This window comes from Coenobita brevimanus, chromosome 104 (assembly GCF_032717465.1).
Source record: "Coenobita brevimanus isolate Jiangsu-jjx chromosome 104, ASM3271746v2, whole genome shotgun sequence".
NCBI classification, from domain to species: Eukaryota; Metazoa; Arthropoda; class Malacostraca; order Decapoda; family Coenobitidae; genus Coenobita; species Coenobita brevimanus.
In genome coordinates, this window is record NC_137057.1 from 43,674,552 (window position 1) to 43,702,153 (window position 27,602).

A 27,602-nucleotide genomic window follows, 5' to 3' on the forward strand; every position below is an offset into this window, starting at 1 on the left:
ACACACACCTATCAAAACAAACACTCGCTCTTGGTGTTTGAGCATAGGTGTGTTAATGTCAGATTTTAAAGACAACAGCAGATTGAACACTAAATGGATTCAAATTCAAACTGAAATTATAGAAAAATTATCCTCAAAATTTTCTAGACTTATGAATATGAAAACATCAAGGATACAGACGCCAGAATTCAGTCCGTTCACTATGGTGACATCTCTCCCTTCTTATTCTTCCTATATCCAAGCAATTTTATTGAGCTTAGTGGATACTTTTCAAACTTTTCGGGTTAAATATGACTATTAACCTCTACACTAGTTGGGGACCTCTTCTAAGCTAAACAAAGTCGTCCGACAGTATCTAGGATAGACCATACAAAATGTAATATAATTCTCCTTGCTGATGTAATTCCGGACTCATCCAGTCATGAACCCAGTCGACCGCAGGGAACTAGCTACATCAACTGATTGCTACCAGTTGTCTTTTGTTGAGATTTTGTCGAAAGATAGTCTGGGCTGCGACAGTAGAGTGCATAAGGTGAGTAAGTGTGTTTTGGTGTGGAGGGTAGGAAGGCTGTACTGCAATGTAGGTATCATGGATTATTGTGAGTTGTATATAGTGTTGGTATTCTGGCAGGGATGAGTGGTGACCACTTTGCGCACTGGGTATGTGCAGTCGTGTCTCCGTGGGTCTGGTAATATCTGAGGAGTGTAAGTCTGGTGGTGATTAACGAAGGATGCATTTTGAATGATGGTTTTGGATGGCAATGGTGGTTATTGGCGATAGATTTGTTTGTTAAGCAGGTGGAGGAGGAGGAGAAGGGATGTTATTTAGGCACCCGATGTAGTGTTGGGAGTATGTTCGGTGCTAGACAGCACGTTACCTGGCTCGGACCAGAGTCCTTCCCATGGAAATATTAAAGGAAGTACGATGTTTGGCTTTTTGGTGGACGCTGCAGCTGCTCCACCCATAGTGCATAATATACCCACGTTTACAGTAGGTTCCTCTTAAATTTCATTAAATCAGGCTTTACTGATCTACCAGAAGACCCGCCGACATGTCGTAAAAATACCCCCGCTAATACCAATACACCAGTCCTGTATGAGACAGCCCTAGCATGTATTCAATATGGACGGTGGGTGTTAGCGCCGAAATGGCGACATGTAGAGGTGTATGGTATGTAGGAGGACTGCTGGGCCTTGATAGCAGGCTGTGAAGCCTATGCCCAGAGTCGGACACATAAAAAAAAAAAAAAAAAAAAGTCACTCAGAGTAATTACGGAAGACAGAAAATATAAATAATCTGAATTACTATACAACCCTAAAGTTGTAATCAGTAAAAATGGCTTAAAAAGCCCTAATGTATAAACCATCAATATTATTTTAAGAATAATAGATTTAATATGGTAAACAGAAATGAAATCGAATCCACCATTATAAAAATCTTACGGAATGAAAAACGAACGAGGGAATCAGTAATATGTCTTACAAATTTTGCCATGAAATAACTGCATAAAAAGACGCAAATGCAAGCTTGGATTCTTTGTTTGTCATGATTGCATCCTTCAGCTATTTGTGCCCAGTCTTCATATCTCTATATTTCCATTCCTGTATTTCTTGATAACTTTTCTCTTGCCACTGATTCATCTTGAGTGTTTCATTGACGTGATTTATAAAAATGATTCACCTGTCATGTCTTTCCCTTTCTCCACAATCTGCCACCAGCATTTTTATTTAAGATCAGCCACCAACAGCTATTACAAGAATTTTTGCACGCTTCTGACAGTTTTTATCACTATTTCCCCAACTCCACAAACATCCAGCAATTAATTTCGCCTTTTCTAGTTGATGCAATTATATTATTAACTGAACGGGCTTCGTATAGTGCGATGTGAGATAAAAACATCCTTTTGAACTTAGCAAGAATATACGGTGCCAGTACAATACGTCATCAGATTTGTAGCATGATTGAAGACGTTATCTTGGTAGGAAAGACTACGAACATGGCCATGGTTTAAGGCATGCATATATATATATATATATATATATATATATATATATATATATATATATATATATATATATATATATATATATATATATATGGTTTAAGGCATGCATATATATATATATATATATATATATATATATATATATCATCATCATCATTAGCTGTTTGAGTATCCACTGCAGGACCGGCCTATCCCGATCGAAGTCGGGACGATACAGCCAATGTATCTCTACGAAGTGGCTTAAGCTGTCTGGTAGAGATTGTATGTAGGGTGAGAAGTGCTTGTAAGTGTAACTGTAATGTTAGAGTGGCTTTGGATGTGTGTGTAGTCTGTGAACCAAGTGTAATCGGCCCACGCAAGCCGACTGGGTGCAAGCATACTTCACAGTAAGCGACACTGGTTCCACCACAGCACCCCTTGTGTCCGCCAATGCAGTACGTGGCCGGGTGAACACTCCCAAAGTTTATTACCCGGGCGGGGCGCGAACCCTGACTCACCCGTGTACGAAACGCACACTCTACCACAGAGGCTTCATATATATATATATATATATATATATATATATATATATATATATATATATATATATATATATATATATATATATATATATATATATATATATATATATATATATATATATATATATATATATATATATATATATATATATATATAGATATATATTGCCAGACGCCTCAATCCCGTTTGGGGTGGCCACAAACAAATCGCCTCCAAGTCGCCCTGTCCCCCGCCATTTCACTGCCCTGCTCCCAACTCACACCCCCCACTCTCATATACCTCTCCACCCCATCCCTCCATCTCATCCTCGGCCTCCCCCTCCCTCTTCCCCCCTCCACCTCACTCACATACACTCTCTTCGTCAGTCTTTCACCCTCCATCCTCGCCACATGGCCAAACCACCTCAGTGTGTTCCTCATAACGCTCCCTATCACATCCACATCAACACCACAACGTTCCTTTATATCCTCATTCGTCAGCCTGTCTCTCCATGTGACTCCACAGGTTCCTCTTAAATAACTCATTTCCACAGCTCTCACTCTTGACTTGTGTCCTTCCAACAACGTCCAAGCTTCACTTCCGTACGTTAGAGTTGGTATCACAATACTGTCATGTAGTAACTTTTTCACTTCCATGCTCACTTCCCTGTTTCTGATCACTGCTTTCAAAGAAAGCAGATTTATACATAGACAGATAAACAGACATAGCCAGATATACTGATATTGATAAATAAACAATAATTAATATATATATATATATATATATATATATATATATATATATATATATATAGATAGATAGATCGATCGATAAATAGACATAGAGATAGATGAACAGATTTATACATAGACAGATAAACAGACATAGCCAGAAAGATATACTGATAATGATAAATAAACAATAATTAATTAATTGATTAATTTATTTATTGATTGATATCGTATATAAATGAGAGATTGATATCGTATATAGATGAGAGAACTCTTTCCTTTTAAGCCTGACTATAGTAGGACTCGCCTAAGTTTGCGGCTGTGGTGTGGCCCGCACCTGTGTACAGTGTTGCCACGTTTTCTATACCGTTATCTCTCTCTCTCTCTCTCCTGGCGGGGGATGTGAGCCACCCTGAGTACTTCTGATTCTTTTATAAGTTGATTATAATTGTGCTTTCATTTGTTAATTTGGTTTTGTTATATTTAGTGATATTTATCATTATTTGTATACAGCGACAGATGACCCGTTATTGCAGTACCATGATTGATTTTCATTCATTCATTCTCTTTCCCCTTCCTCCATCACTCTCTCAGCCTGACAATGCCACCACCACCACCCCCGTCATGCTGACAATGCATTCAACCTTGCCCCTCTCCTGCCTGCCTGCCTCTCTCTCTCTCTCTCTCTCTCTTTTATTGCAAGAGACATTTTGGATATTTTCTTTTACATAATTTTGTATATATATTGTAAATTTGACCATTTCCACACCACCCCTGAGATCAAGGCCACCGACTAGGTGTGGAAGTGTTGCCGCTCGCGAGTGAATAATGTTTTTTTTTTTTTTTACTTCAGTATTGGCATATGCCTACTATTTTGTCCTACATAGTAGCTTATGATTATAAATGTGATTATTCCTCGCCCTTAAAATTACGGTAAAAGCCAGTAAATGTGAGCATTTTTCCCTAGCAACACCTGTACAAGCTATGCTTGGGTCTACGGAGGGGTACATACTTTACCTTAGGCCAGACTGGGTGTGTCAGTGTTGCCACTCACAAGAATTATATGAATTATTTCTTTTACTTTGAATATTGGCATATTTCTTCTTTTTTCAGGCTCATTCCCTTATATCCATAACTGCAATATTATTACCCACCCTAAAACTACGCTAAAAAACATTAAAAGTGACTACAACTTCTTTTAGCAACACTGTACAATATGTATGCCATGTTTCTGTGTTACTGTATAAATATTTTATACATAATAAGATTACTGTTGAGTCATCCATCAAAATACACAAGTGTAAGTTTTATTCATCTGAGTTTATCGTATTTGTGTTGCCTTGTATATAAATAGATTCCGTTTCACATCGCAAGTTGGGGAAACGTGGCACCATTGTACACAGGTGCGGGCCACACCACAGCCGGAAACTTAGGCGAGTCCTACTATAGCGTTGAGGATTAATAGGTTCGCTGCACGAGCAGACACTACCCCTGGAGGGAAAGTGGCAGCCAGATGTAAGCTCTCCTCATGCTGACGAAATACCAATGGTTACGGGGTGTCTGGCGCGACATGTGAAAGTCCATGTGTTCCAATAACTGTGTGCTTGTGTGTGTGTGTGTGTGTGTGTGTGTGTGTGTGTGTGTGTGTGTGTGTGTGTAGGAACCGATAGGATGCCAGCCTGTCGAAGGATAAGAAAGGACAGTTTACAAATAAGCACTAACTCCTTCACTGTTGGGCCAATTCTATCACTGTATGTTACCAAACTCAAGAAAGATTTATTCAGCTGACAGAAAGTAATTGGATTTTAGATTGTTGATTTTGTCACCATTAATCACTTCGCAATAGCAGTAATTCTTGAAATGTTTTTTAGCTAATTTTATTCAGCTAAGGGAGACCCAAAATCCAGAGAATAATAAGAGTGAGTCGTAGGATCCTGCACGTGATACAAATGAGTCACAGGATCCTGAAAGCGATAATAGTAAGTTATAGGATCCTGACAGTGATAAGAGTGAGTCACTAAATCCTGAAAATGGTAAGAGTGAATCAGAAGATCCAAAAGTAATAAGAATCAGCTATAGGATCGTGCAAGTGCTAACAGTGAATCATAGGATCCTGCAAGTGCTAACAATCAGTCATAGTGTCCTCAAAGTTGTAAAAGAGAGTCATAGGATACTGCAAGTGCTAATAGTAGTCATAGGATCCTGCAAGTGCTAACGGTGACTCGTGATATCCTCGAAGTGATAACAGTGAGTCACAGGACGCTCAAACTGATAATAGTGAGTCAAATGATCCTAGGAGTCATAGGAGTGAGTCATCAGATCCCGAAAGTGATAGGAATGGGTCATACGATTTTGAGTGTGATATAGAGTGAGTCCTGAGAGTGATTAGTGTCCCCACTGCTTGAATCTGAATGCTACATTTTGAAGACACGCAAGTCACCATGCCAACACCTTGCCATCAAACCATCGTGTGTCCTTGAGTACGATGTAGCGTTGCCTGAAGGTGACTCTACACTGAGTGACAAGCTAAACAGTTTACTGTAATCAAGGAAAACATTTACTACTCTTGGTGACAACCATGCAGCAAAATGACGCCTGGCAGTTTAGTGGCACTCTAACCCGGTGGGTCCTATAAAGATTATATCCAAGAATGGATGAGGTTCATTGCTCAAATAGTGCCCTTCAGGGAAGAGTGAGGCTGATCACCCTGACCTTAAAATATGATGGTATCAAGTAGCCTAGTGCCGGTTTCCTACACTGCTGATGGAGCATAAAAGGACTGGATGATGGATTGATTGAAAATATTAACCCATTTGATTCTGCTGACATTTTTCGTTTACTTTTGCAACCACGAAATCAGTCATGTTCAATTAATGACAGACTTCCTTCATTAACCGCATCACTTATTAGCCACCGTTCTTAAGCTGAATAAACTAATTTGAGAACAGTAAGAATAAACTAAAAACTCATCACCGGAATCAAGGGGTGAACGGTGTCAATACTAGTGAAATGAAAGCAACTGTATAGGCTATATATATAGCATCAGAATCAGCCTAGCACACTCCTTGAAGGTGAGAGGGGTCAATTGGAGAAAGGGAAACCAGACAACAGAGGACTCAGTGACATGGAGGTGATTCGGATGTGGCCATCCTTTACGGTATGAAGGCGTCTGGTGACAAATCGTCCGTAAGACGAGAACGTCAAGCACAATTGTACTGGAATGACAAAGGGGCCTTAGAAATGAAGATAGTGTTCACACCAGTGAGGCAAGAGGAATTCTGGGCTGAAAAAATAAATAAATAGATAAATAAATAAATAAATAAATAAAAATCTTATGACTGACCCTATAACCTTCTCCTGTTAAGGCTTGTGAGATACGGTACTTCTTCATTTCATTCTTGTTCCCACCGGATGATTATACCCATTTTAAGGAAGATCATAAATACGAATAATAAAAGAAGTCCATCCGTCCATCAATAAATTTTATATCCTAATTTGAGAAAAGGCCTTCCCGGAGCAGAATAAATTTGACTGTATGTTGCAAGAACGTAATGGCATAACTGGTCATCAGCTTCAAGACGATCGTGTTATAGTGACGAACCAGCAATTGTTTTACTGGCTACGATGAAAATGGCTAAAGCTAGGAGACCTTACCATCAGGCAGAATTAAGAGATATTCAGAGGGTAAAGAAAATTTGCAATATTATCTTAATCAATCTGTCTTCCACGCTGCCTATGATTTCCAGTCTTTTATAAGTAATGTGTTCAGGCATCGCAAACTGAACTTTTTTGTGTGTGTGTCTTTTTTGCCAAGTCTATCAAAGAGTGACAAAGTTTTCCAGGTTGTAAGCCTGAGGTTCGTTCTTATTCGTTTTTTTTTTTTTTTCTTCATAAATATCTGAGTTGATCTTTTGTTCTGATGTAACTATGAGAAACCAAAGAAAGTAATGCAGCTAACAAGAAACAATGTAAATGCGGAATACGTTTCCATCAGCTTGAACTTAAGATAGGATCGGGTTAAAGAAAGAGGAAATCCTGAATATCTTATTCACTAGTGACGTATTTTTGACACTTGTTGCCACTGCTGTCAGATTATTTTACTTAGTTTCGCAAAGCCTTGTCTTGCTGAGGTGGTTAAGTGAGGCTACGTCTGTTCATTCCAGTTCGAAAAGTGCCAAAACTTTTATATGACAGTTTGGAGGAAGCATGAATACAATGATTACTGCGCCTCGTGACTGAAGAGGCTTATTTTGTGAAGGTAATATTAATATATATAGATCAGTGACACGACATTGATTATTTAAGTGACAGGACAACTTACCCGAAAACCAGGTAACCTCATAATCAACATGAGCTCTAAGACCGTCAGAGTTAATTTAGGAAAAACGGTCTTTAAATGTGATGACTGAATAGCGATTTGAAGCGGCATTGTTTATTCAGATGTCGTGAATATACGGCCTGAAATAAGATTATTATACCATCAGTAAAGCATTGTCTGTGAGAAAATGTGAAGAAAATTAATTATATATTTCAAGGCGTATCCTTAAGGCTGCTTCTTCATTTCTGACTCCATCTGCTGTATTTCATTCTTCTATATCCAGGTAACTTATTTTTAACCAAGGAGAGACCCCTAGTATAGGAGTTAAATAAGTCTGTATCTAACTAATACATTCATTCATTGCCAGACGCCATGTATCCCAAACGGGGTGGTCAAGGGCTTAGAGTTAATTGTTTTACAGGAAGGGGCACTAATCCTCCACCAACCCCACTTGACACGTAGGGAGAACGTTATGCCAACAGCATCTGGTGTTCCCAGGCGGTCACCCATCCAAGTACTAACCAGACCCAACGTTGCTTAACTTCGCTGATCGGACGGGAAGCGGTGTACTCAACGTGGTATGGCCGTTCGTAAATCAAAAACCAAAAAAGGATAAAGAAAATTAAACGAATCCCGAGCTGTGTAAAATCGTCTGGCAGCTACAAGATTAAAAATATATATAAAAAAGTCATCATTGTGAAGGGATTAATGAAACACCCATGGAACCAACCTAAACCAGAGTATTTTTTACCATCCTCCTGAAGAAAGTTTCGGGCGAAAATATAAAGAAAGGTAACCACACGTTGTCTTAACTCATGTAAAATGTCCTGTTGATTTCATAATTTACCTAAAGACAAGAACTGACTTCTTTACCGTGCCTTTCGTTCCTTCTGGCCACACCCGAATTGTTTATAAACACGAGGAAGATACTTCGTAGCTTTCAATGTGATATATATTTTCCATGGAACTCTACTGATGTCTCATTACTTCACATTGTTAGTAACAGAAGTAGCCACCTAGATTTCTAATTCAGTAGTTGCGTGTCGTAGTCTTGGGCAACATATGTCGGGCAGGCTACTTTCCTTGTCATTCACGGTGTGAGTGAGAAAAGCTACACTTGGAGTAATGTTTCACTTAGACATATATTCAGCAGTCCGTTCGTAAAGTTTGATACTGAGGTTAATTTTTCGTGAATATTTGTATAGAGTTTTCACACATCACATATAAACACAGCCTTTAAAATCTGCAGTATAAACTTGAGTTTGTGTTACGTTTAGCGTTCACGGGAGATCGAGAAAGTCCGTCCACTCTGCAGCACGCGACACACACCAACCTCCCTCCTCCCAGTCTCGTGTGCAACTGCGCGCAGGAGAGATAGAGAGCAAGCGAGTGAGAGGGAGAGTGGCAGCAGACAGGCACTGGCTAGGCAGGGAGAGGATAGGAAGGGAGAGGGAAGTCTCGCGCAGTCGCATTTGAATTTGCAGTCATACTGGAGAGACGTTCATTGGTATGGGTGCAGATAGCAAGGTTGACGCCTAAAAGACGGGCATGGAAAGGTTTTGACATACGGTCAGGAGTGGACGGATATAATTGGCGGGTGCGATATGGTGGGGTGGGGGTTGGGGGGTGCGGGGGGATGGAGAGCGGTAGGGGGGAAGGAGGGTGGTTGGGGGTAGGGTGGGGGTGGGGGATAAGGGGTGATGGTAAGGGGTGGGGGTGGTGGGGGAGTGGTAGGGTAGGTGAGGTGGGTTTGTGTGGGGTGGCTTAGGGGGTGGGGTAAGGGTGAGGGGGTGAGGAGGGCTTGACCGCATGTGCTGACACCCGTCTTTCTGGCCTTAGTACCCACGGACAGCATATGCTGACACCCGTCTTTTAAGGGTAACAGTGTGGGAACTGTTACTGGGTGCCGTGGGACCCACCCTACCAGCACACGTATCCAACCTGGTCTGACTGAGGGAAGGGGCAGAAAGGAACTGGGGAACTTTGACTTGAGAGGGAGAATGAGTCCATTGTAAAATATATAGTACTATATCAAAGTTATATCTGCATTTCTTTCATTATTTCTGAACATCTTTTATTTATCTAGGAGGGCTGACCTCCCTGAACATGGATAGAAAGTTGTATGTGTTGGAAGACGATCCCAGGAACCCAACGAACTCACCCGGGAAGTTGCATTCAAAACCATTCAGTAGCCTAGTAGGAGTTAACACACACACACACACACACACACACACACACGACCTGAGCATAACGCTACGGTGAAGGGCACGTTAACGAAAATGTTACAATCTTGTTTCACAAGACTGATAAAGGAAGTATAAACGATTATAATTCAGTAGAAAGCAGAATTCATAAGCATACAGAATGAATTACAGGACACTGTGAACTCAAAATAAGTACATACGATATCAGTTTATAAACAATAAAAAATTGCTAAAGAAATCAGGAAGTCTAATGTAATGCATTACATCCGTTAGCCATTCAAGGATGGTGTTGTTGCATTGCCCCGGTCTGTCTGAATGAGCAGACCCTTTGACCTCAAGTAAGCATCTGCTTTTGTGGGACTGTTCTACATGTACAGTACAGTACATACAGCGTGAAGGGATTCGACGCCCCTTATGCTAGACAGCACCTTATCTGGTTCAGACCAGAGTCCTTCCCATGGAAATATAAATGGAAGTACAGTTATGGTGTTTGGCTTCTTGGTGGACGCCGCAGCTGCTTCATCCGTTGTGCATAGTGTACTCACGTGTATGTTCCTCGTCAGCATCAGTATCAGAGTAATTACGGAAGACAGAATATATAAATAATCAGTACTGCTATACAACCCTAAAGTTATAATACGTAAAAATGGCTTAAAAACCCGAATGTATAAACCATCGATATTATTATATGAAAATAGAACTAATATGGTAAAAAAAAAAAAAAAAAACGAATCCACCATTTAAAAAGTTTAAGTAATGAAAAACGTACGTGGGAATCGATAATATTTTTTACAAGTTTTATGCATGCTTGGATTCTTTATTTGTCATGTTTGCATCCTTCAACCATTTGTGCCCAGTCTTCATATCTCTACATTTCCATTTCTGTATTTCTTGAAATTTCTTCTCTCGCCACTGCTTGATCCTGAGTATTTCATTGATGTGTGTGTGTGTGTTTTTTTTTTAATGTTTCGTCTGTATGTCTCTTCCTTCCTCCACAATCTGCCACCAGCGTTTTTATTTATACTCAGCCAGCAACAGCTATTGCCATTATTTCTGCATGCTTCCAGCAGTTCTGATCACCAACCATTTCCCCCAACTCTGGATACATCGAACAGATAAATTCGCCTTTACTAGTTCATGCAGTTATATTATCAAAATAACGATCTTCGTAAAGTCCCATATGAGATAAATACATTGTTTTGAATATAGCAAGAATATACAGTACCAGTGCAATACGTTATCAAATTGGTTGGATAATAGAAGACATTGTCTTAGTAGGAATGAATACAAACTGAAGTCATGCACTATACATAAATTGAGAGAGAGAGAGAGAGAGAGAGAGAGTGTACATACATGAGAAAGGTCTTCCTTCCTTTTTCAGCCTGACTAGCTTTGAGCATTATTAGGTCGACTTCAGGAGCAGACACTGCCCTTGGAGGGGAAGTGGCAGCCAAATGTAAGCTCTTGCCATGCTGGTGAAGTACTAATGGTTACCAGGCGTCTGGCGCGACATGTAAAAGTGTTTATTGTTCTGATACCTGTTGTGTGTGTGTGTGTGTGTGTGTGTGTGTGTGTGTGTGTGTGTGTGTGTGTCATCTGTAGAAATCGACAGGGTGTCATTCACTGGATGGATAAGAAAAGGCAGACTACCAGTAAACATTAACTCTTTCACAGGTGGGACAAGTCTACCACTGTATGCCACCAACTCTAGAATGATTTATTGAGAGTAATTAATTGGATTTTAGACTGTTGATTTTGCCACCATGAATCATTTCGTAATCGGAGTAACTCTAAGAGTGTATTTTAACCTTTTATATTCAGCTGAGTGAGACTCAAAGTCCTGAGAATGATGAGAGTGAGTCATAGGATCCTGATTGATAACAGTGAGTCATAGGATCCTGAGTGATAACAGTGAGTCATAGGATCCTGATTGATAACAGTGAGTCATAGGATCCTGAGTGATAACAGTGAGTCATAGGATCCTGAGTGATAACAGTGAGTCATAGGATCCTGAGTGATAACAGTGAGTCATAGGATCCTGAGTGATAACAGTGAGTCATAGGATCCTGAGTGATAACAGTGAGTCATAGGATCCTGATTGATAACAGTGAGTCATAGGATCCTGAGTGATAACAGTGAGTCATAGGATCCTGAGTGATAACAGTGAGTCATAGGATCCTGAGTGATAACAGTGAGTCATAGGATCCTGAGTGATAACAGTGAGTCATAGGATCCTGAGTGATAACAGTGAGTCATAGGATCCTGATTGATAACAGTGAGTCATAGGATCCTGAGTGATAACAGTGAGTCATAGGATCCTGAGTGATAACAGTGAGTCATAGGATCCTGAGTGATAACAGTGAGTCATAGGATCCTGAGTGATAACAGTGAGTCATAGGATCCTGAGTGATAACAGTGAGTCATAGGATCCTGAGTGATAACAGTGAGTCATAGGATCCTGAGTGATAACAGTGAGTCATAGGATCCTGAGTGATAACAGTGAGTCATAGGATCCTGAGTGATAGCAGGATCCTGATGGTGATAAGAATGAGTTATAGGATCCTCAGAGAGACAGGAGTGAGTTGTACGATCCTGAAAGTGATAGGAGTTGTAGGATCCTGAAAGTGATAGGAGTAAGTTATTGGATCCTGAAAGTGATAGGAGCAAGTCATTGGGCACTGAAAGTGGTAGAAGTGAATCACAGGATCCTAAAAGTGATAGGAGTGAGTCACTGGATCCTAAAAGTGATAGGAGTGAGTCACTGGATCCTAAAAGTGATAGGAGTGAGTCACTGGATCCTAAAAGTGATAGGAGTGAGTCACTGGATCCTAAAAGTGATAAAAGCAAGTCACTGGATCCTGAAAGTGATAGGAGTGAGTCACTGGACACTTAAAGTGATAGGAGTGAGTCATTGGATACTGAAATTGATCAGGAGTGAGTCACTGGACGCTGAAAGTGATAGGAGTGAGCCACTGGACGCTGAAAGTGATAGGAGTGAGTCATAGGATCCTAAAAGTGATTGGAGTGAGTCGTAGGATCCTGAAACTGATAAGAGTGAGTCACTGGATACTGAAAGTGATATGAGTGAGTCAGTGGATCCTAAAAGTGACAGAATTGAATCATGGCATCCTAAGTGTGATAAAGAGTGAGTAATAGGATCCTGAGAGTGATGTGTGTCTCTTACGGATTGAATTCGAATGCTAGATTCTGAACACGTGCAGGTCGCCAGACAAACACCTTGCCACCAAACCATCGTGGATCCTTGAATAACTTACAGTGTTGTCCTCTGGTGACTCTGCAGTGAGTGACAAGCCAGATAATTTACTGTAATTAATTACTTTCACGTCCATGGGGTGCATAAGACATCGTTCTGTAACATGAAACAGGGACTAGGTAACCAAATATTCAGTTTTAATTTGCAGCACCTAACAAACACCGATCCCTCCCCCACAGTGTTTGGAGGAGATGGTAGGAAAGAGACAACGATGAAGACAGTGGAATGAAGAGACAACCAAATGGGTAACTAGCATCAAATAACACTAGCAGCCGTGGGGTTGTTCCCTCATTTTAATACATAATTATGTTGCCTGACGTTAGTCAGTCCCCGGATGTAGGCTAAGTTGTTAAGCCCCGTCCACACTCTCACCTATCGGGCAGTAACTGGTGGACTGTGCCCTCGTTGGTCACAGCCTGTCAGGCATGACTGTGATGTTGTCCAAACTGCTGAGTAGCTGGTCAGGCAGTATAGTCGACCAGTAGTCAGTAGGTGGTCGGAAGCGATTGAGTGCGATATGACCATGCGCAACGCAGTTGAAAAGATGAAGAAATAACTCCGTATAGAATATAAATTGTTGCAAATGTAAATAAAGAAACCAATGAAAAGTGCAGAAAAACAATATGGTTAAAGAGGCAACTTTTTGAGGATGGCAGGGTCCTTGGCTCATGGCCGGTGCCAGACCACCGGGAAATGTCTGATGATTTCCTTCCACTATGGGCACTGGCTGTCCGCTGGTTTGCCCATCAAAGTTGCCACAAAGTGTTCGATACGGGCTTTCAGATCATATGATTGCTTTGACTTTATGTGTGTATCGCTTACCGGCATCACTATCGATTGCCAGGATGTTTACCGTGTGCGATATAGCTGCGAGATGAGCACGGTGCTGATTTCAACACATATCTCACAACGATTTTATCTCCTTTTATCCTTCCAAGAAAACTGACAAATAGGACATGTTTTCTCAGGAGGTGAAAATGAATACAGGGACGGTATGGTAATCAATTATGAGAGTTTGTGTTTGCCTAACATATACTTGTCACTAATGTTGATAATGTTTCAACTCTACTAGCCTATAGTTCATCATCGGTAAGCATAGAATAAAATCATAATAATTTACAGTAAGTTTATTCTACTATATCTCATCATTCTCATCATTGGTAGGTATAGAAGAAAATCATAATAATTTACAATAAGTTTATTTCCTGAGGTAATGGAAAATGTGAGTGCGTTTAAGTACTTGGGTAGTGTGATGAGCAGGGATGGAAGTTTAGAGGGTGAAGTGCTTGAAAAGGTGAAACAGGGAAGGAAGGTTGCTGGTTCCATGAAACTAGTGATAAGAAATACGGATGTGAGCACGGAAGTAAAAAAGTTACCACATGACGGTATTGTGATACCAGTTCTAACGTATGGAAGTGAAGCTTGGACCTTGTTGGAGGGACAGAAGTCAAGGGCGAGAGCAGTGGAAATGAGTTATTTGGGAGGAGCATATGGAGTCATACTGACAGACAGACAGACAAATGAGGAAGTGAACGAGCGTTGTGGCGTGGATGTGGATGTGATAGGAAGCGTTAGGAGAAACACACAGAGGTGGTTGGGACATGTGGAGAGGATGGAGAGTGAGAGACTGACGAGGAGAGTGTATGTGAGAGAGGTGGAGGGGGGGGAGAGGGAGGGGGAGGCCAAGGATGAGATGGAGGGATGGAGTGAAGAGGTATATGAGAGAGGGGGATGAGAGCTGGGAGCAGGGCAATGAAATGGCGGGGGACAGGGCGACATGGAGGCTATTTGTTTGTGGCCACCCCTTTGGGGATTAAGGCGTCTGGCAATAGATAGATCGATAATTTCCTGACAAGATATTCATTCCTCATAACATAAAATAATGTTCTTTCCAAAATAACGCGGATCTGTACATGAAAAATACACAATACTCCTGTTTTATTCGGAAAACTGCCCAAACCAATGTAATATTATATCATGAAAACATCATTGGATGAAATTATCAACTCAAAATAAATCTGCCACCTTAATTACACTCAATATTTTGTCCAGAGACCATTGCTGGTAATCACATCGTGAAGGCGGTCAGGTAGTGACGCCATATGATTGTGAATGATGTGAGGCTTTCTCCTGAGGACCTCCCACTCCCTCATCATGTGACACAACAGTTGCTGTGGCGTCCCTTCCTCGTTGAGCTCCCAAACATTAACAATATTGGCCCAGACGTACTCAATGGGATTTAGGTCAGGGCTGTTGCTAGGCCAAGGCAAAAGTGGCACTGATCCTCAAACATGTTCGCACAACTCTCGCTGTGTGCACGGGACAATTATCGTGCATGAAAATGATGTTCTCGGGATACGGAAGGGTGTATGCGTGGACAGTAGGCAGCATCACATCCTCTAGTATCTCCACGTACTGCACAGCCCTGAAACTTGTCTGTATCTCTGTGACCTTACCAGCACCATGGAAACCAATCCACCCCCACACGTTACATGTTACGTGACCACTCCTTGCCTATGCATAGATGTGTTCCCGAACATAACTATAAAACATTATGTCCTTCTCATTTTTGATAACACACATTAATGACTTCACAAGTCAGGAGTGAGAGCAGTGGATATGAGTTATTTAAGAGGAGCCTGTGGAGTCACATGGAGTCAGGCTGGCGAATGAGGATATACAGGAGCGCTGTGGTGTTGATGTGGATGTGATAGGAAGTGTTATGAGGAACAAACTGAGGTGGTTTGGCCATGTGGAGAGGATGGAGGGTGAAAGACTGACGAAGAGAGTGTATGTGAGTGAGGTGGAGGGGGGAAGAGGGAGGGGGAGGCCGAGGATGAGATGGAGGGATGGGGTGGAGAGGTATATGAGGGAGGGGGGTGTGAGTTGGGAGCAGGGTAGTGAAATGGCGGGGGACAGGACGACGTGGAGGCGATTTGTTTGTGGCCACCCCAAACTGGATTGAGGCGTCTGGCAATAGATAGATAGACAGATTTTCTATCTTTATACTGTAATATTTATTCCATAAGATTTATTTATGTATTCGATTACACATTACTTATTTTAAATAAAAATTCTCTCTCTCTCTCTCTCTCTCTCTCTCTCTCTCTCTCTCTCATGGCCACACCACCGACCAGTGCACAGTCAGTCATTTGTTCCCCGTTCTGCATCTCTTTGGAACTCGCTTCCCCAGAGTTGTTTCCCTCCAAACTTCAACCTACAGCTGTTCATGTCTAACTGTTACAGATATTTTATGAACAGAGGACACCAGTAATCTGGTGGATGGATTATTTTTTTTCTTATTTATTTGTTTTTCCTTCCTCTGTTCTGTTATTAAAAAAAAAAAAAAAAAAAAAAAAAAAATGGGTTACTGGGGGAGAGTCATCTTTTCTGATGAGGCGACCTTTTCATCAACCTCCCATGGGAAACTTGATCGCTACAGGCTTAACAACACGAGGAAAGTCACAATGATTTTTTTTTTTTTTAATGCGAGGAAAAAGGAACCAAAGGCCAGGAGCGCGCAAAAAAGTTCCCTCCAAGAAATAAACAAAAGCAATACAAAAGAGAGCCAAATTCAAGATCCGTTCATTTCGAGATGCCTGGACACACTGCTTTTGAAAGATTAGAGATCATAGGAAGTAAGAAATACAGACAGAGGGAGACAATTCCAGAGTTGACCTGTTGCATAAATGATGGACTGGGAGTAACGGTTAACTCTTGCATTAGAGAGCTGGACAGACAAGGGATGAGAGTTTGTTGCTAGGCGGGTGCTACGCGTCCGTCGAAGAGGTGGAGGGATGTAAGCAGACAGTTCAGAGGAGCAGCGACCACTGAAGTAGCGACAGAAAAGAAATAACGATGCAACAGTGCGGCGCGGACACAGAGGTTGAAGGAAGCCAGTAAGAGGAGGTGAGTTAATGAGACAAAAAGCCTTTGAAATGAGACGAAAAGCCTTTGAAACATTACAGTTTACCAAACGTTTATAAATATCATAAATAATTCAAGCAAGTAGTCTCATCGCTTTGCGGTACTTAGAACAATTTGTAGCTGAATGAATCTGTCTTTCTCTCTGTCTATCTATCTATCTATAGGCAGAGAGAGAGAGATAAACAGATAAAAGGGGAGGCGTGGCTCAATCGGTAGAGGGGTGGCCTGCCGTTCTAACGGACCCAGGTTCAAATCCCGGCTGGAGCAGGGAACGGTTTAAGGATTTGAATTTCATTACATCAGGCTTTACTAATCTACCAGAAGACCCGCCGACATGTCGTAAAAATACCCCCGCTAATACCAATACACCAGTCCTGTATGAGACAGCCCTAGCATGTATTCAATATGGACGGTGGGTGTTAGCGCCGAAGTGGTGACATGTAGAGGTGTAAGGTATGTAGGAGGACTACTGGGCCTTGATAGCAGGCTGTGAAGCCTATGCCCAGAGTCGAATACAAAAAAAAAAAAATAGATAGAGACAGGTAGATAGATAGAGATATATATGGATATAGATAGATAGATATTTGAGAGAGACAGACAGACAGACAGAGATATCGATCTAGAGACATAAAGATAGAGATATCGATATAGAGATATAGATAGAGACAGAGAGATATCGATATAGAGAGGGAGACAGAGAGATGAAGACAGAAAGATGGATATAGAGAGATAGAGAAAGAGATATAGAGATTGGGATATCGACGATATAGAGATATCGATATAGAGAGAGATAACGATACTGAGATAGAGATAGAGATAGAAATATCGGTATTTAGAAAGAGATATCGGTAGAGAGATATAGATTTCGAGCTAGAGAGGGAGATCGGTATAGAGATACAGATTTATATTTATATATATATATATATAATCAGCCGTTTGAGTATCCACTGCAGGACCGGCCAATCCCAACAGAAGTGGGGACGATACAGCCAATGTATCTCTACCAAGTGGCTTAGGCTGTCTGGTAGAGATTGTATGTAGGGTGAGAAGTGCTTGTAAGTGTAACTGTAGTGTTGAAGTAACTTTGGATGTGTGTGTAGTCTGTGAACCAAGTGTAATCGGCCCACGCAAGCCGACTGGGTGCAAGCATACTTTTATATAAAGCGACATTGGTTCAACCACAGCACCCCATTATGTCCACCAAGCAGTACGTGGCCAGGAGAACACTCCCAAAGTTTTTTACCCTGGCGGGGCGCCAACCCTCTCTCTCTCCAGTGTGCGAAAACGCACACTTTACCACTGTACCACAGAGGCTCCATATATATATATATATATATAAAGCGACATTGGTTCAACCACAGCACCCCTTTATGTCCACCAAGCAGTACGTGGCCAGGAGAACACTCCCAAAGTTTTTTACCCCGGCGGGGCGCGAACCCTCTCTCTCTCCAGTGTGCGAAAAAGCACACTTTACCACTGTACCACAGAGGCTCCATATATATATATATATATATATATATATATATATATATATATATATATATAAAGAGAGAGAGAGAGAGAGAGAGACACACACACACACACACACACACACACAAACAGAGGCAGATAGAGACTGAGAGATAGAGATATCGATATAGACATAGAGATAGAGAGATGGAGATAGAGATACAATTAGAGATAGAAAGTGAGATATCGATATAGTCATAGAGATAACGATACAGAGACAGAGATAGAGATACAGAGATAGAGATATCGGTGTAGCGATTGAAATATCGGTACTGAGAAAAGATATCGGTATAGAGATACATAGAGATTTATATATATATATATATATATATATATATATATATATATATATATATATATATATATATACATAGAAGAGAGAGAGAGAGAGAGAGAGAGAGAGAGAGAATTTTTATTTAAAATAAGTAATGTGTAATCGAATACATAAATAAATCTTATGGAATAAATATTACAGTATAAAGATAGAAAATCAAGTCATTAATGTGTGTTATTTATCAAAAATGAGAAAGACATAATGTTTTATAGTTATGTTCGGGAACACATCTATGCATAGGCAAGGAGTGGTCAAGTAACATGTAACGTGTGGGGGTGGATTGGTTTCCATGGTGCTGGTAAGGTCACAGAGATACAGACAAGTTTCAGGGCTGTGCAGTACGTGGAGATACTAGAGGATGTGATGCTGCCTACTGTCCACGCATACACCCTTCCGTATCCCGAGAACATCATTTTCATGCACGACAATTGTCCCGTGCACACAGCGAGAGTTGTGCGAACATTGTTTGAGGATCAGTGCCACTTTTGCCTTGGCCTAGCAACAGCCCTGACCTAAATCCCACTGAGTACGTCTGGGCCAATATTGTTAATGTTTGGGAGCTCAACGAGGACGGGACGCCACAGCAACTGTTGTGTCACATGATGAGGGAGTGGGAGGTCCTCAGGAGAAAGCCTCACATCATTCACAATCATATGGCGTCACTACTTGACCGCTTTCACGATGTGATTACCAGCAATGGTCTCTGGACAAAATATTGAGTGTAATTAAGGTGGCAGATTTATTTTGAGTTGATAATTTCATCCAATGATGTTTTCATGATATAATATTACATTGGTTTGGGCAGTTTCCGAATAAAACAGGAGTATTGTGCATTTTTCATGTATAGATCACGCGTTATTTTGGAAAGAACATTATTTTATGTTATGAGGAATGAATATCTTGTCAGGAAATTATCGACCTATCTTTTGCCAGACGCCTTAATCCCCTAAGGGGTGGCCACAAACAAATAGCCTCCATATCGCCCTGTCCCCCGCCATTTCATTGCCCTGCTCCCAGCTCACACACCCCCTCTCTCATATACCTCTCCACTCCAGCCCTCCATCTTATCCTTGGCCTCCCCCTCCCTTTTCCCCCCTCCACATCACTCACATACACTCTCTTCGTCAGTCTCTCGCTCTCCATCCTCCTCATATGTCCAAACCATCTCAGTGTGTTTTTCCTAACGCATCCTATCACATCCACATCCAGGCCACAACTCCACTTCCTCATTTGTCTGTCTATCTGTCCATATGACTCCACATGCTCCTCTCAAATAACTCATTTCCACTGCTCTCACCCTTGACTTCTGTCCCTCCAACAAGGTCCAAGCTTCACTTCCATACGTTAGAGCTGGTATCACAATACCGTCATGTAGTAGCTTTTTCACTTCCGTGCTCACTTCCCTATTTCTTATCACTAGTTTCATGGAACCAGCAACCTTCCTTCCCTGTTGCACCATTTCAAGCACTTCACCCTCTAAACTTCCATCCCTGCTCATCACACTACCCAAGTACTTAAACGCACTCACATTTTCCATTACCTCAGGAAATAAACTCACTGTAAATTATTATGATTTTCTTGTATACCTACCAATGATGAGAATGATGAGATATAGTAGAATAAACTTACTGTAAATTATTATGATTTTATTCTATGCTTACCGATGATGAACTATAGGCTAGTAGAGTTGAAACATTATCAACATTAGTGACAAGTATATGTTAGGCAAACACAAACTCTCATAATTGATTACCATGCCGTCTCTGTATTCATTTTCACCTCCTGAGAAAACATGTCCTATTTGTCAGTTTTCTTGGAAGGAAAAAAAGGAGATAAAATCGTTGTGAGATATGTGTTGAAATCAGCACCGTGCTCATCTCGCAGCTATATCGCACACGGTAAACATCCTGGCAATCGATAGTGATGCCGGTAAGCGATACACACATAAAGTCAAAGCAATCATATGATCTGAAAGCCCGTATCGAACACTTTGTGGCAGCTTTGATGGGCAAACCAGCGGACAGCCAGTGCCCATAGTGGAAGGAAATCATCAGACATTTCCCGGTGGTCTGGCACCGGCCATGAGCCAAGGACCCTGCCATCCTCAAAAAGTTGCCTCTTTAACCATATTGTTTTTCTGCACTTTTCATTGTTTTCTTTATTTACAATTGCAACAATTTATATTCTATACGGAGTTATTTCTTCATCTTTTCAACTGCGTTGCGCATGGTCATATCGCACTCAATCGCTTCCGACCACCTACTGACTACTGGTCGACTATACTGCCTGACCAGCTACTCAGCAGTTTGGACAACATCACAGTCATGCCTGACAGGCTGTGATCAATGAGGGCACAGTCCGCCAGTTACTGCCCGATAGGTAAGAGTGTGGACGGGGCTTCACAACCTAGCCTACATCCGGGGACTGACTAACGTCAGGCAACATAATTATGTATTAAAATGAGGAAACAACCCCACGGCTCCCAGTGTTATTTGATGCTAGTTACCCATTTGGTAGCCTCTTCATTCCACTGTCTTCTTCGTTGTCTCTTTCCTACCATCTCCTCCAAACACTGTGGGGGAGGGATCGGTGTTTGTTAGGTGCTGCAAATTAAAACTGAATATTTGGTTACCTAGTCCCTGTTTGATGTTACAGAACGATGTCTTATGCACCACATAGACGTGAAAGTAATTAAGTGGAGCTGCTAGGAAGAATTTTAAGGTAACCATCTCTTAATATATGAATGTTGCTGATTATCTTATTGTATTTATGCGTTTCTATTGCAATGCATTTATATTGAGAATGAGTCCCGAGAGGGGGTATTGTCTGCAGAGACGTGGGCGAAAGGGTTTTGGCACCCTTTTGGTCCCGAATCAATCCTTTTCAGCTCGTCAACTGTCCCTCGTTTCTTTCTTTTTTCCTCGTGCTTGCTGTCCCTCTCATTTCCTCCTCCCTTGTGCTACAAGGTCTTACTGGCTTAGTACAGTCTTCTCTCTTCTTATTTCAATATATTTGGTGAAATATAAAAGGTAGAAAGACAACAAATAATTTAGTATTAATTTACTGCCTATGCATATTAACAGATATCATGCGTTATAGAGCATAATAACCCTTCAAATTGATAAATTTAATATCAGTATTACGTTCATTAAAGATAGCCTATCCAGTTCTCTTCGTGTGAGGTCAACAGCTATTAATCTGATTCACTAGACTTCGTTTCCACTGCTTCGAGTATTATGAATAAACGAAACTACCAACTAACATGGTGCTCTTCTGTGCTATGTTGCCAGTTACGTTTTACAGAATGTTGACGCTTATTACGCCATTATATTCCACGTTCGAACATGAAATACTGAAGTATTCTCTATACATTATTTCGTACCACTTATTACTTATTAACCTTGATTTACGTATAATATGATGAGAATATTTGCTTCACCACCACTCAATAGTTCAGCCAATCACGGTCCACCTTACACAGGCTCTAGGTTCTGAGCAGTTCATTCATAAAAATGCGTGGACTTCTTACAGGGAACTTCCAGATGTCTCCATATACATCAATATTTTTTCGCACTTTCTACTTGCTCAACTGTACGCCGTGAACACCATGTCCTAAGTAACCGAGGCCGTCATCATACTGCAGCCCTTGTCCGTGTCTTTGTCCGTGTCCATGGCCATGGCCGAAGATGTGTTCGCATCCGTGGATGTGTTTGTAGCTGGGTTCTGGTTTGGCTTGGCATATTGAAAGTGTCCTCGCTTCCCAGTGGTTTGCCTCCCGCCGCTGCCACTGCTTGCACGACACGGCAGACATCACCACCTTAGGAAGAAGTAGAAGAAGGAAAATTTTGTAGTAGGAACAGAAGGAGAGGCAGAAGATGTAGGAGTTGAGGAAGACGAAGGTTTTGAGATCAGTTCATCGTAACTATGCTATGTTCACTTGAAATTGGCGTAAAATTACCATCTTTCCATCTTGAATGCTAAGCTCAAACAAGAGAATCAATACTAAAATGCACTATTATGCTCTCCCCACTTTAATTAGGCGTAACGCTGCCATCTCTTCATCTTGAACGCTGAGCTGTAACAAGATATTTGCACTGGAATACCGTGTCAATCACGAAGAATTATTATGGCGAGGATGCACAGCCATAGTGGTATCTCATTCTGCCAGTGAGCTACTGGAAGTAGATGGCAAAAGGACAAAAATCTCCGCCAAGTAGAAAGGAGTGACCAATACGCATTTCAGTAGTAATTTTTATTGTGGTTCACTGAGTGGGATTCTTAGGCAGGGCATATTTCTTGAGTATTTGATATTTTGTTTCGTCTTACTCCACAAAAAGACTTACTTCTAAATGATACGTTTTTACGTTACTCTGTCTTATGTATTATCTCATACGGATCACCGAGCGTTATTCGAACTGAGAGAATTTTGTTCCTCGGTCCATAACCAATCCTGCTATTTGACTCATGCTAGAACTGTCATCACCATCATCATAATCATCTACTACTGTTACTTCAACAGATACCACTGTAAAAAAGAGGGTATCTGTTGAGATAGCTATTGAGTAAATGGGTGCTGTAAACCATCATCATCATCATCATCATCACAGTCACCACCAACATCACCAGCACCATAATCAGCTACAAATGGAAGTGTAAAAATGCGGTCCTTGTTTTGATAGGTATTGTGGAAATGGGTGCTGAAAACTATATCACCATCACAATCCTCATCCTTATCTCACTCATCACCACCACCACCACCACCACCATCATCATCTGCTACCAAAACCAATGTAAAAATGGAGCCCTTGTTTGATAGCTGCAGTGGAAATGGACGCCGTGAAAACCGTGAATGCAGGGAGTGGGAGTAGAGTAGGGGAGCGAGCCAGCAAAAGAGGTTATTTTGGTAGGCCGGAATGGTGGGGGAATGGTTATATGTGCCGTTTCACTGGCAACTTTGATAATGGGTTTTCGTGTGTGTGTGTGTGTGTGTGTGTGTGTGTGTGTGTGTGTGTGTGTGTGTGTGTATGTCATAGTGCCTACTCAGCTTAGGATAGTGGGAAGTGGGGTTGGCTTAATGATGATAAAGATGATGATGGTGGTGGTCGTGATGACGGTGACGATAATATTGATGATGGTAATAATGATGACGACAACAAGACTGATGATGATGATGATGATTATGATAATAATAATAATAATGAGAATAATAATTACAATAATAGTAACATTCATACTACTACTACTAGTAACAATTGTAATAATAATAATAATAATTATTATTATTATTGTCATTATTATTTTTATTATTATTATTATTATTATTATTATCATTATTATTATTCTAATAATAAAAATAATAATAATAACAATAACTAGAACGCCGTAAAATTGTCTAATGATAATTTTGACAAAGCAAACTTCCCACAGCCATTGCCTACTAGAAGCCGAACTATAAAGTGACCCTGAGGTGAAGGTCACCGAGCTTCTACATGTCATCTTAGGTTATCAAGGTCTATAAATCCACCCAGTTTGGTGGCTCTTGCTTTATTCTTTCACGCAAAATCAGGTGATTTCTGTCTACCGGAGTAGTCCAGAATTTAGGAACATAGACGATCCCAGAGAATAATGATCCGATCTGGACTATATTAACCACTGTATTCTGGCCATGTCCCAGGCACATGCCATAAAATTTCAGCCCTCTAATGTAAATAGTTCAAGAGCTTTAGGGTCACTTTGTTTGTGTTAGTTTTCTTTTATTTGATCCGGATCCCATCCGGGTTCCGGTAGTCGGATCAGAAGGACATTTGGTCAGATGAAGAGGCCAAACAGTACTATAATACAGCACAGAATGAAGGCTGTAGCTCAAACGGTATGCGTATGGCAGCGACATAGACATTCCCTAGCACAATAATAATATTGACAAAAACAAGAAAACTGTCCACAGGGATGTGGGAAGTTTAAATAATGGTAGTAGTAGTAGTAGCAGTAGTTGTAGTAGTAGTAGTTTTTGTTGTTACTGTAGCCCCAACTTCATATAAAACTTGAACCCAATGGACTGCAGGCTGAAGCTGCCCTTCTGCTGCAGTCGACCATTCTCCTTTTGGTGGATAAGAAGGGAGTTGGGGGACGTTTTTATTATCGAGCAGTGAAGCCTCCCGGCTATGTCTGCGCCACTGCGTGAGGGCGATCTTGCTCCAGAACCATGTGTCCGAATCTGCACAATGGTGATAAGGAAGAAGATGAAGTGAGGTCATTAATTATTATTTCTTTTATAGCTGATTACACAACAGGTCAGTACAGTGTAATAAACTAGTTTTATGATATGTTAATCAGTTTTACATGCATTGCTGATATGGTACATGTAAGTGAGTATGATTATGATATTTCTGAAAGAAGGCCTTAAAAATAGTTGTTGCCAGTATCATCAACATCATTATACTACTACTACTAACTACTTACATTATTATTATTATTATTATGATTATTATGATTTTTATTATTATTATGATTATTATTATTATTATAAGCTGCAGCAGCAGCGGCAGTAGCACCTCAGTTGTCACGTTCATCGTTATCATCATCATAATCATCACCATAATGAGGATCATTGTTTTTACTGTCGATATCATCCCCATACAAACTTCTTTCTAACTGAAGGGACACACACACACACACACACACACAAACACACACACACACACACACACACACGCACTTCGAAATATCTCGCCTAAGATGAATAAAATCGTCTGGCAGTGGCAGTAATAAACCTTCTCTAGAACGTTCAATTCGTTATTTTTCTACTTCTTTTATTGCCAGATCATTTATTTCAGCTTCGGAGAAACCACTTTTCTTTTGTTTCATTTTACTTTTCCGTCTCTTTTTTTTCCCCCTTACTAACGAGGGTACTACAAGTCTCCATCAATTATTCACCGCCATTTTTACATTCTTCTATGCCCCTTTTTGCCCCAAGACAAATTTTTCTACGTAGTTGACACCCGTTTAATTCAAGAGATCGAGAGAAGGTGAAAACAATATTTTGTAACGTACTTGACAAAAACGTAACAAAAACAAGCATTTATGATTAAGAAGACTAGAAAGAGAGAAAATGGCTTGTAACAGTTTAATTACTCCCCTCTCTACGTGGTGATTAAACCCCTTCCCTCCAGGCACTTAATCCCTTCCCTACCAGGCAATTAAACCTTTCCCTTCCAGGGAATTAAGCCCTTCCCTTCCAGGCAGTTAATCCCTTCCCTTCCAGGCAATTAAACCCATCCTCACCAGGTAGTTAACCCCATCCCTACCAGGTAATTAAGCCCATGTCTACTAGGCAATTAAGCCCATGTCTACCAGGCAATTAAGTCCACGTCTACCAGGCAATTAAGCCCATGTCTACCAGGCATGTCTACCAGTCAGTTATGCCCTTCAGTACCAGGTGATTAAGCTCCTCCCTACGAGGACGTCTTTCATTTTTTCTGCTACCTCAAAATGGCTTATTGAGGAAGCGGGAAACATTCAGAATTGGACGGGTTAGCGTTTCTCAACCTTTATACCCTTTAGGAACCCTTGAAATAATTTCCATGTCTCAGGGAACACTTACGTCAAAAGTACTATATATCATTATTATTTTTCTCTCTCTCTTGTATAAACTTAAAGGTCATAAGGAGAACATAATATATGTTTTCTGATAACTGGTTTAAGCAAAAAGTAACTTACGTTTATCTGAAGTTTGATAATGCAAGAAAATTAATAAACAATTAAAAATAAATAACTGAAATCAAACTGCTTACTCAAGAGACTTCATACGGACGATTTCATTCACACACAAAAATAAACATATATAACCAGTATCATATAAAACACATATAAGCAGAACGAAAACAGATAATAACTGCTAGTACTACTAAAATAACTTGATAAATTAAACTTAAACAAATGAAACTGAAGCAAATTAAGGCAAACAGAAGAACTAACCTTGGAAGAGAGAGAGAGAGAGAGAGAGAGAGAGAGAGAGAGAGAGAGAGAGAAACCCACACACACACGCACAAACTTCCCATAAATTAACAAAATCATAAACATACTTAAACTGTGAAAATTCATAAAATCCCTAAATTATTGGTAACATTTACTAAATAACGTGGGTGAATGAGGGACTGTACCAGCACGCCGGGAAGTACATTCAGAACTGATGAAGGCCGTGCATGTGTCCTGTATACGAGTGAGTCAGTCGATGATACGTGTATAGTAAAATTAAAAATATGAAATAAACACAAAAATGACTCAGAAATGCATTTACATATGTTTAGCCTATTTATCACCATTTCTCTGGGAACCCCTAGCGACCTCTCGAGGAACCTTAGGGTTCCGGGGAACCCCGGTTGAGAAACGCTGGGTTAGACTATAGACATGAAAAAAATAAAACATTCTTATAAGCGATTATTCACATGTTGAATAATACAGTTTGGTAATATGGTGATTATAACAATAGCACTCATAGAGCATGTACTTTCGCAAGGCACCAACATTTTATCTTTGTCCTCTCTTTTTACCTCGACTATTGATCTTTCTTGCACAAAATTTACTCTCTTGATCAGCTGATCATTTCTCATCAATATTCCAAATTTGGAGCAATTCCATTTAATGGTCATTTTATATGTTTATGAGAGAGAGAGAGAGAGAGAGAGAGAGAGAGAGAGAGAGAGAGAGAGAGAGAGAGAGAGAGAGAGACAGACAGAGAGAGAGAGAGACAGACAGACAGACAGACAGACAAACAAAGCCAAAGGCATCAACTCCCTAAG

At 40.7% G+C, this 27,602-nt stretch overlaps 1 protein-coding gene and 1 non-coding gene across 2 annotated transcripts in view; both read right to left on the reverse strand.

Annotated features, from left to right (window-relative positions):
* The window catches only part of LOC145416091 (uncharacterized), a 43,891-nt gene extending 21,276 nt beyond the window's left edge, over window positions 1–22,615 (reverse strand). Inside the window, exon 1 of the mRNA XM_080285182.1 lies at window positions 22,426–22,615. Within this exon, the coding sequence (XP_080141308.1) occupies window positions 22,426–22,615 (190 nt within the window). The remainder of the gene's footprint in view (window positions 1–22,425) is intronic.
* Window positions 8,030–8,148, reverse strand: LOC145416170 (5S ribosomal RNA). Its single transcript, XR_013900215.1, has one exon. It is a non-coding gene; the product is annotated as a 5S ribosomal RNA (ribosomal RNA).
* Window positions 22,616–27,602: the final 4,987 nt, after the last annotated feature.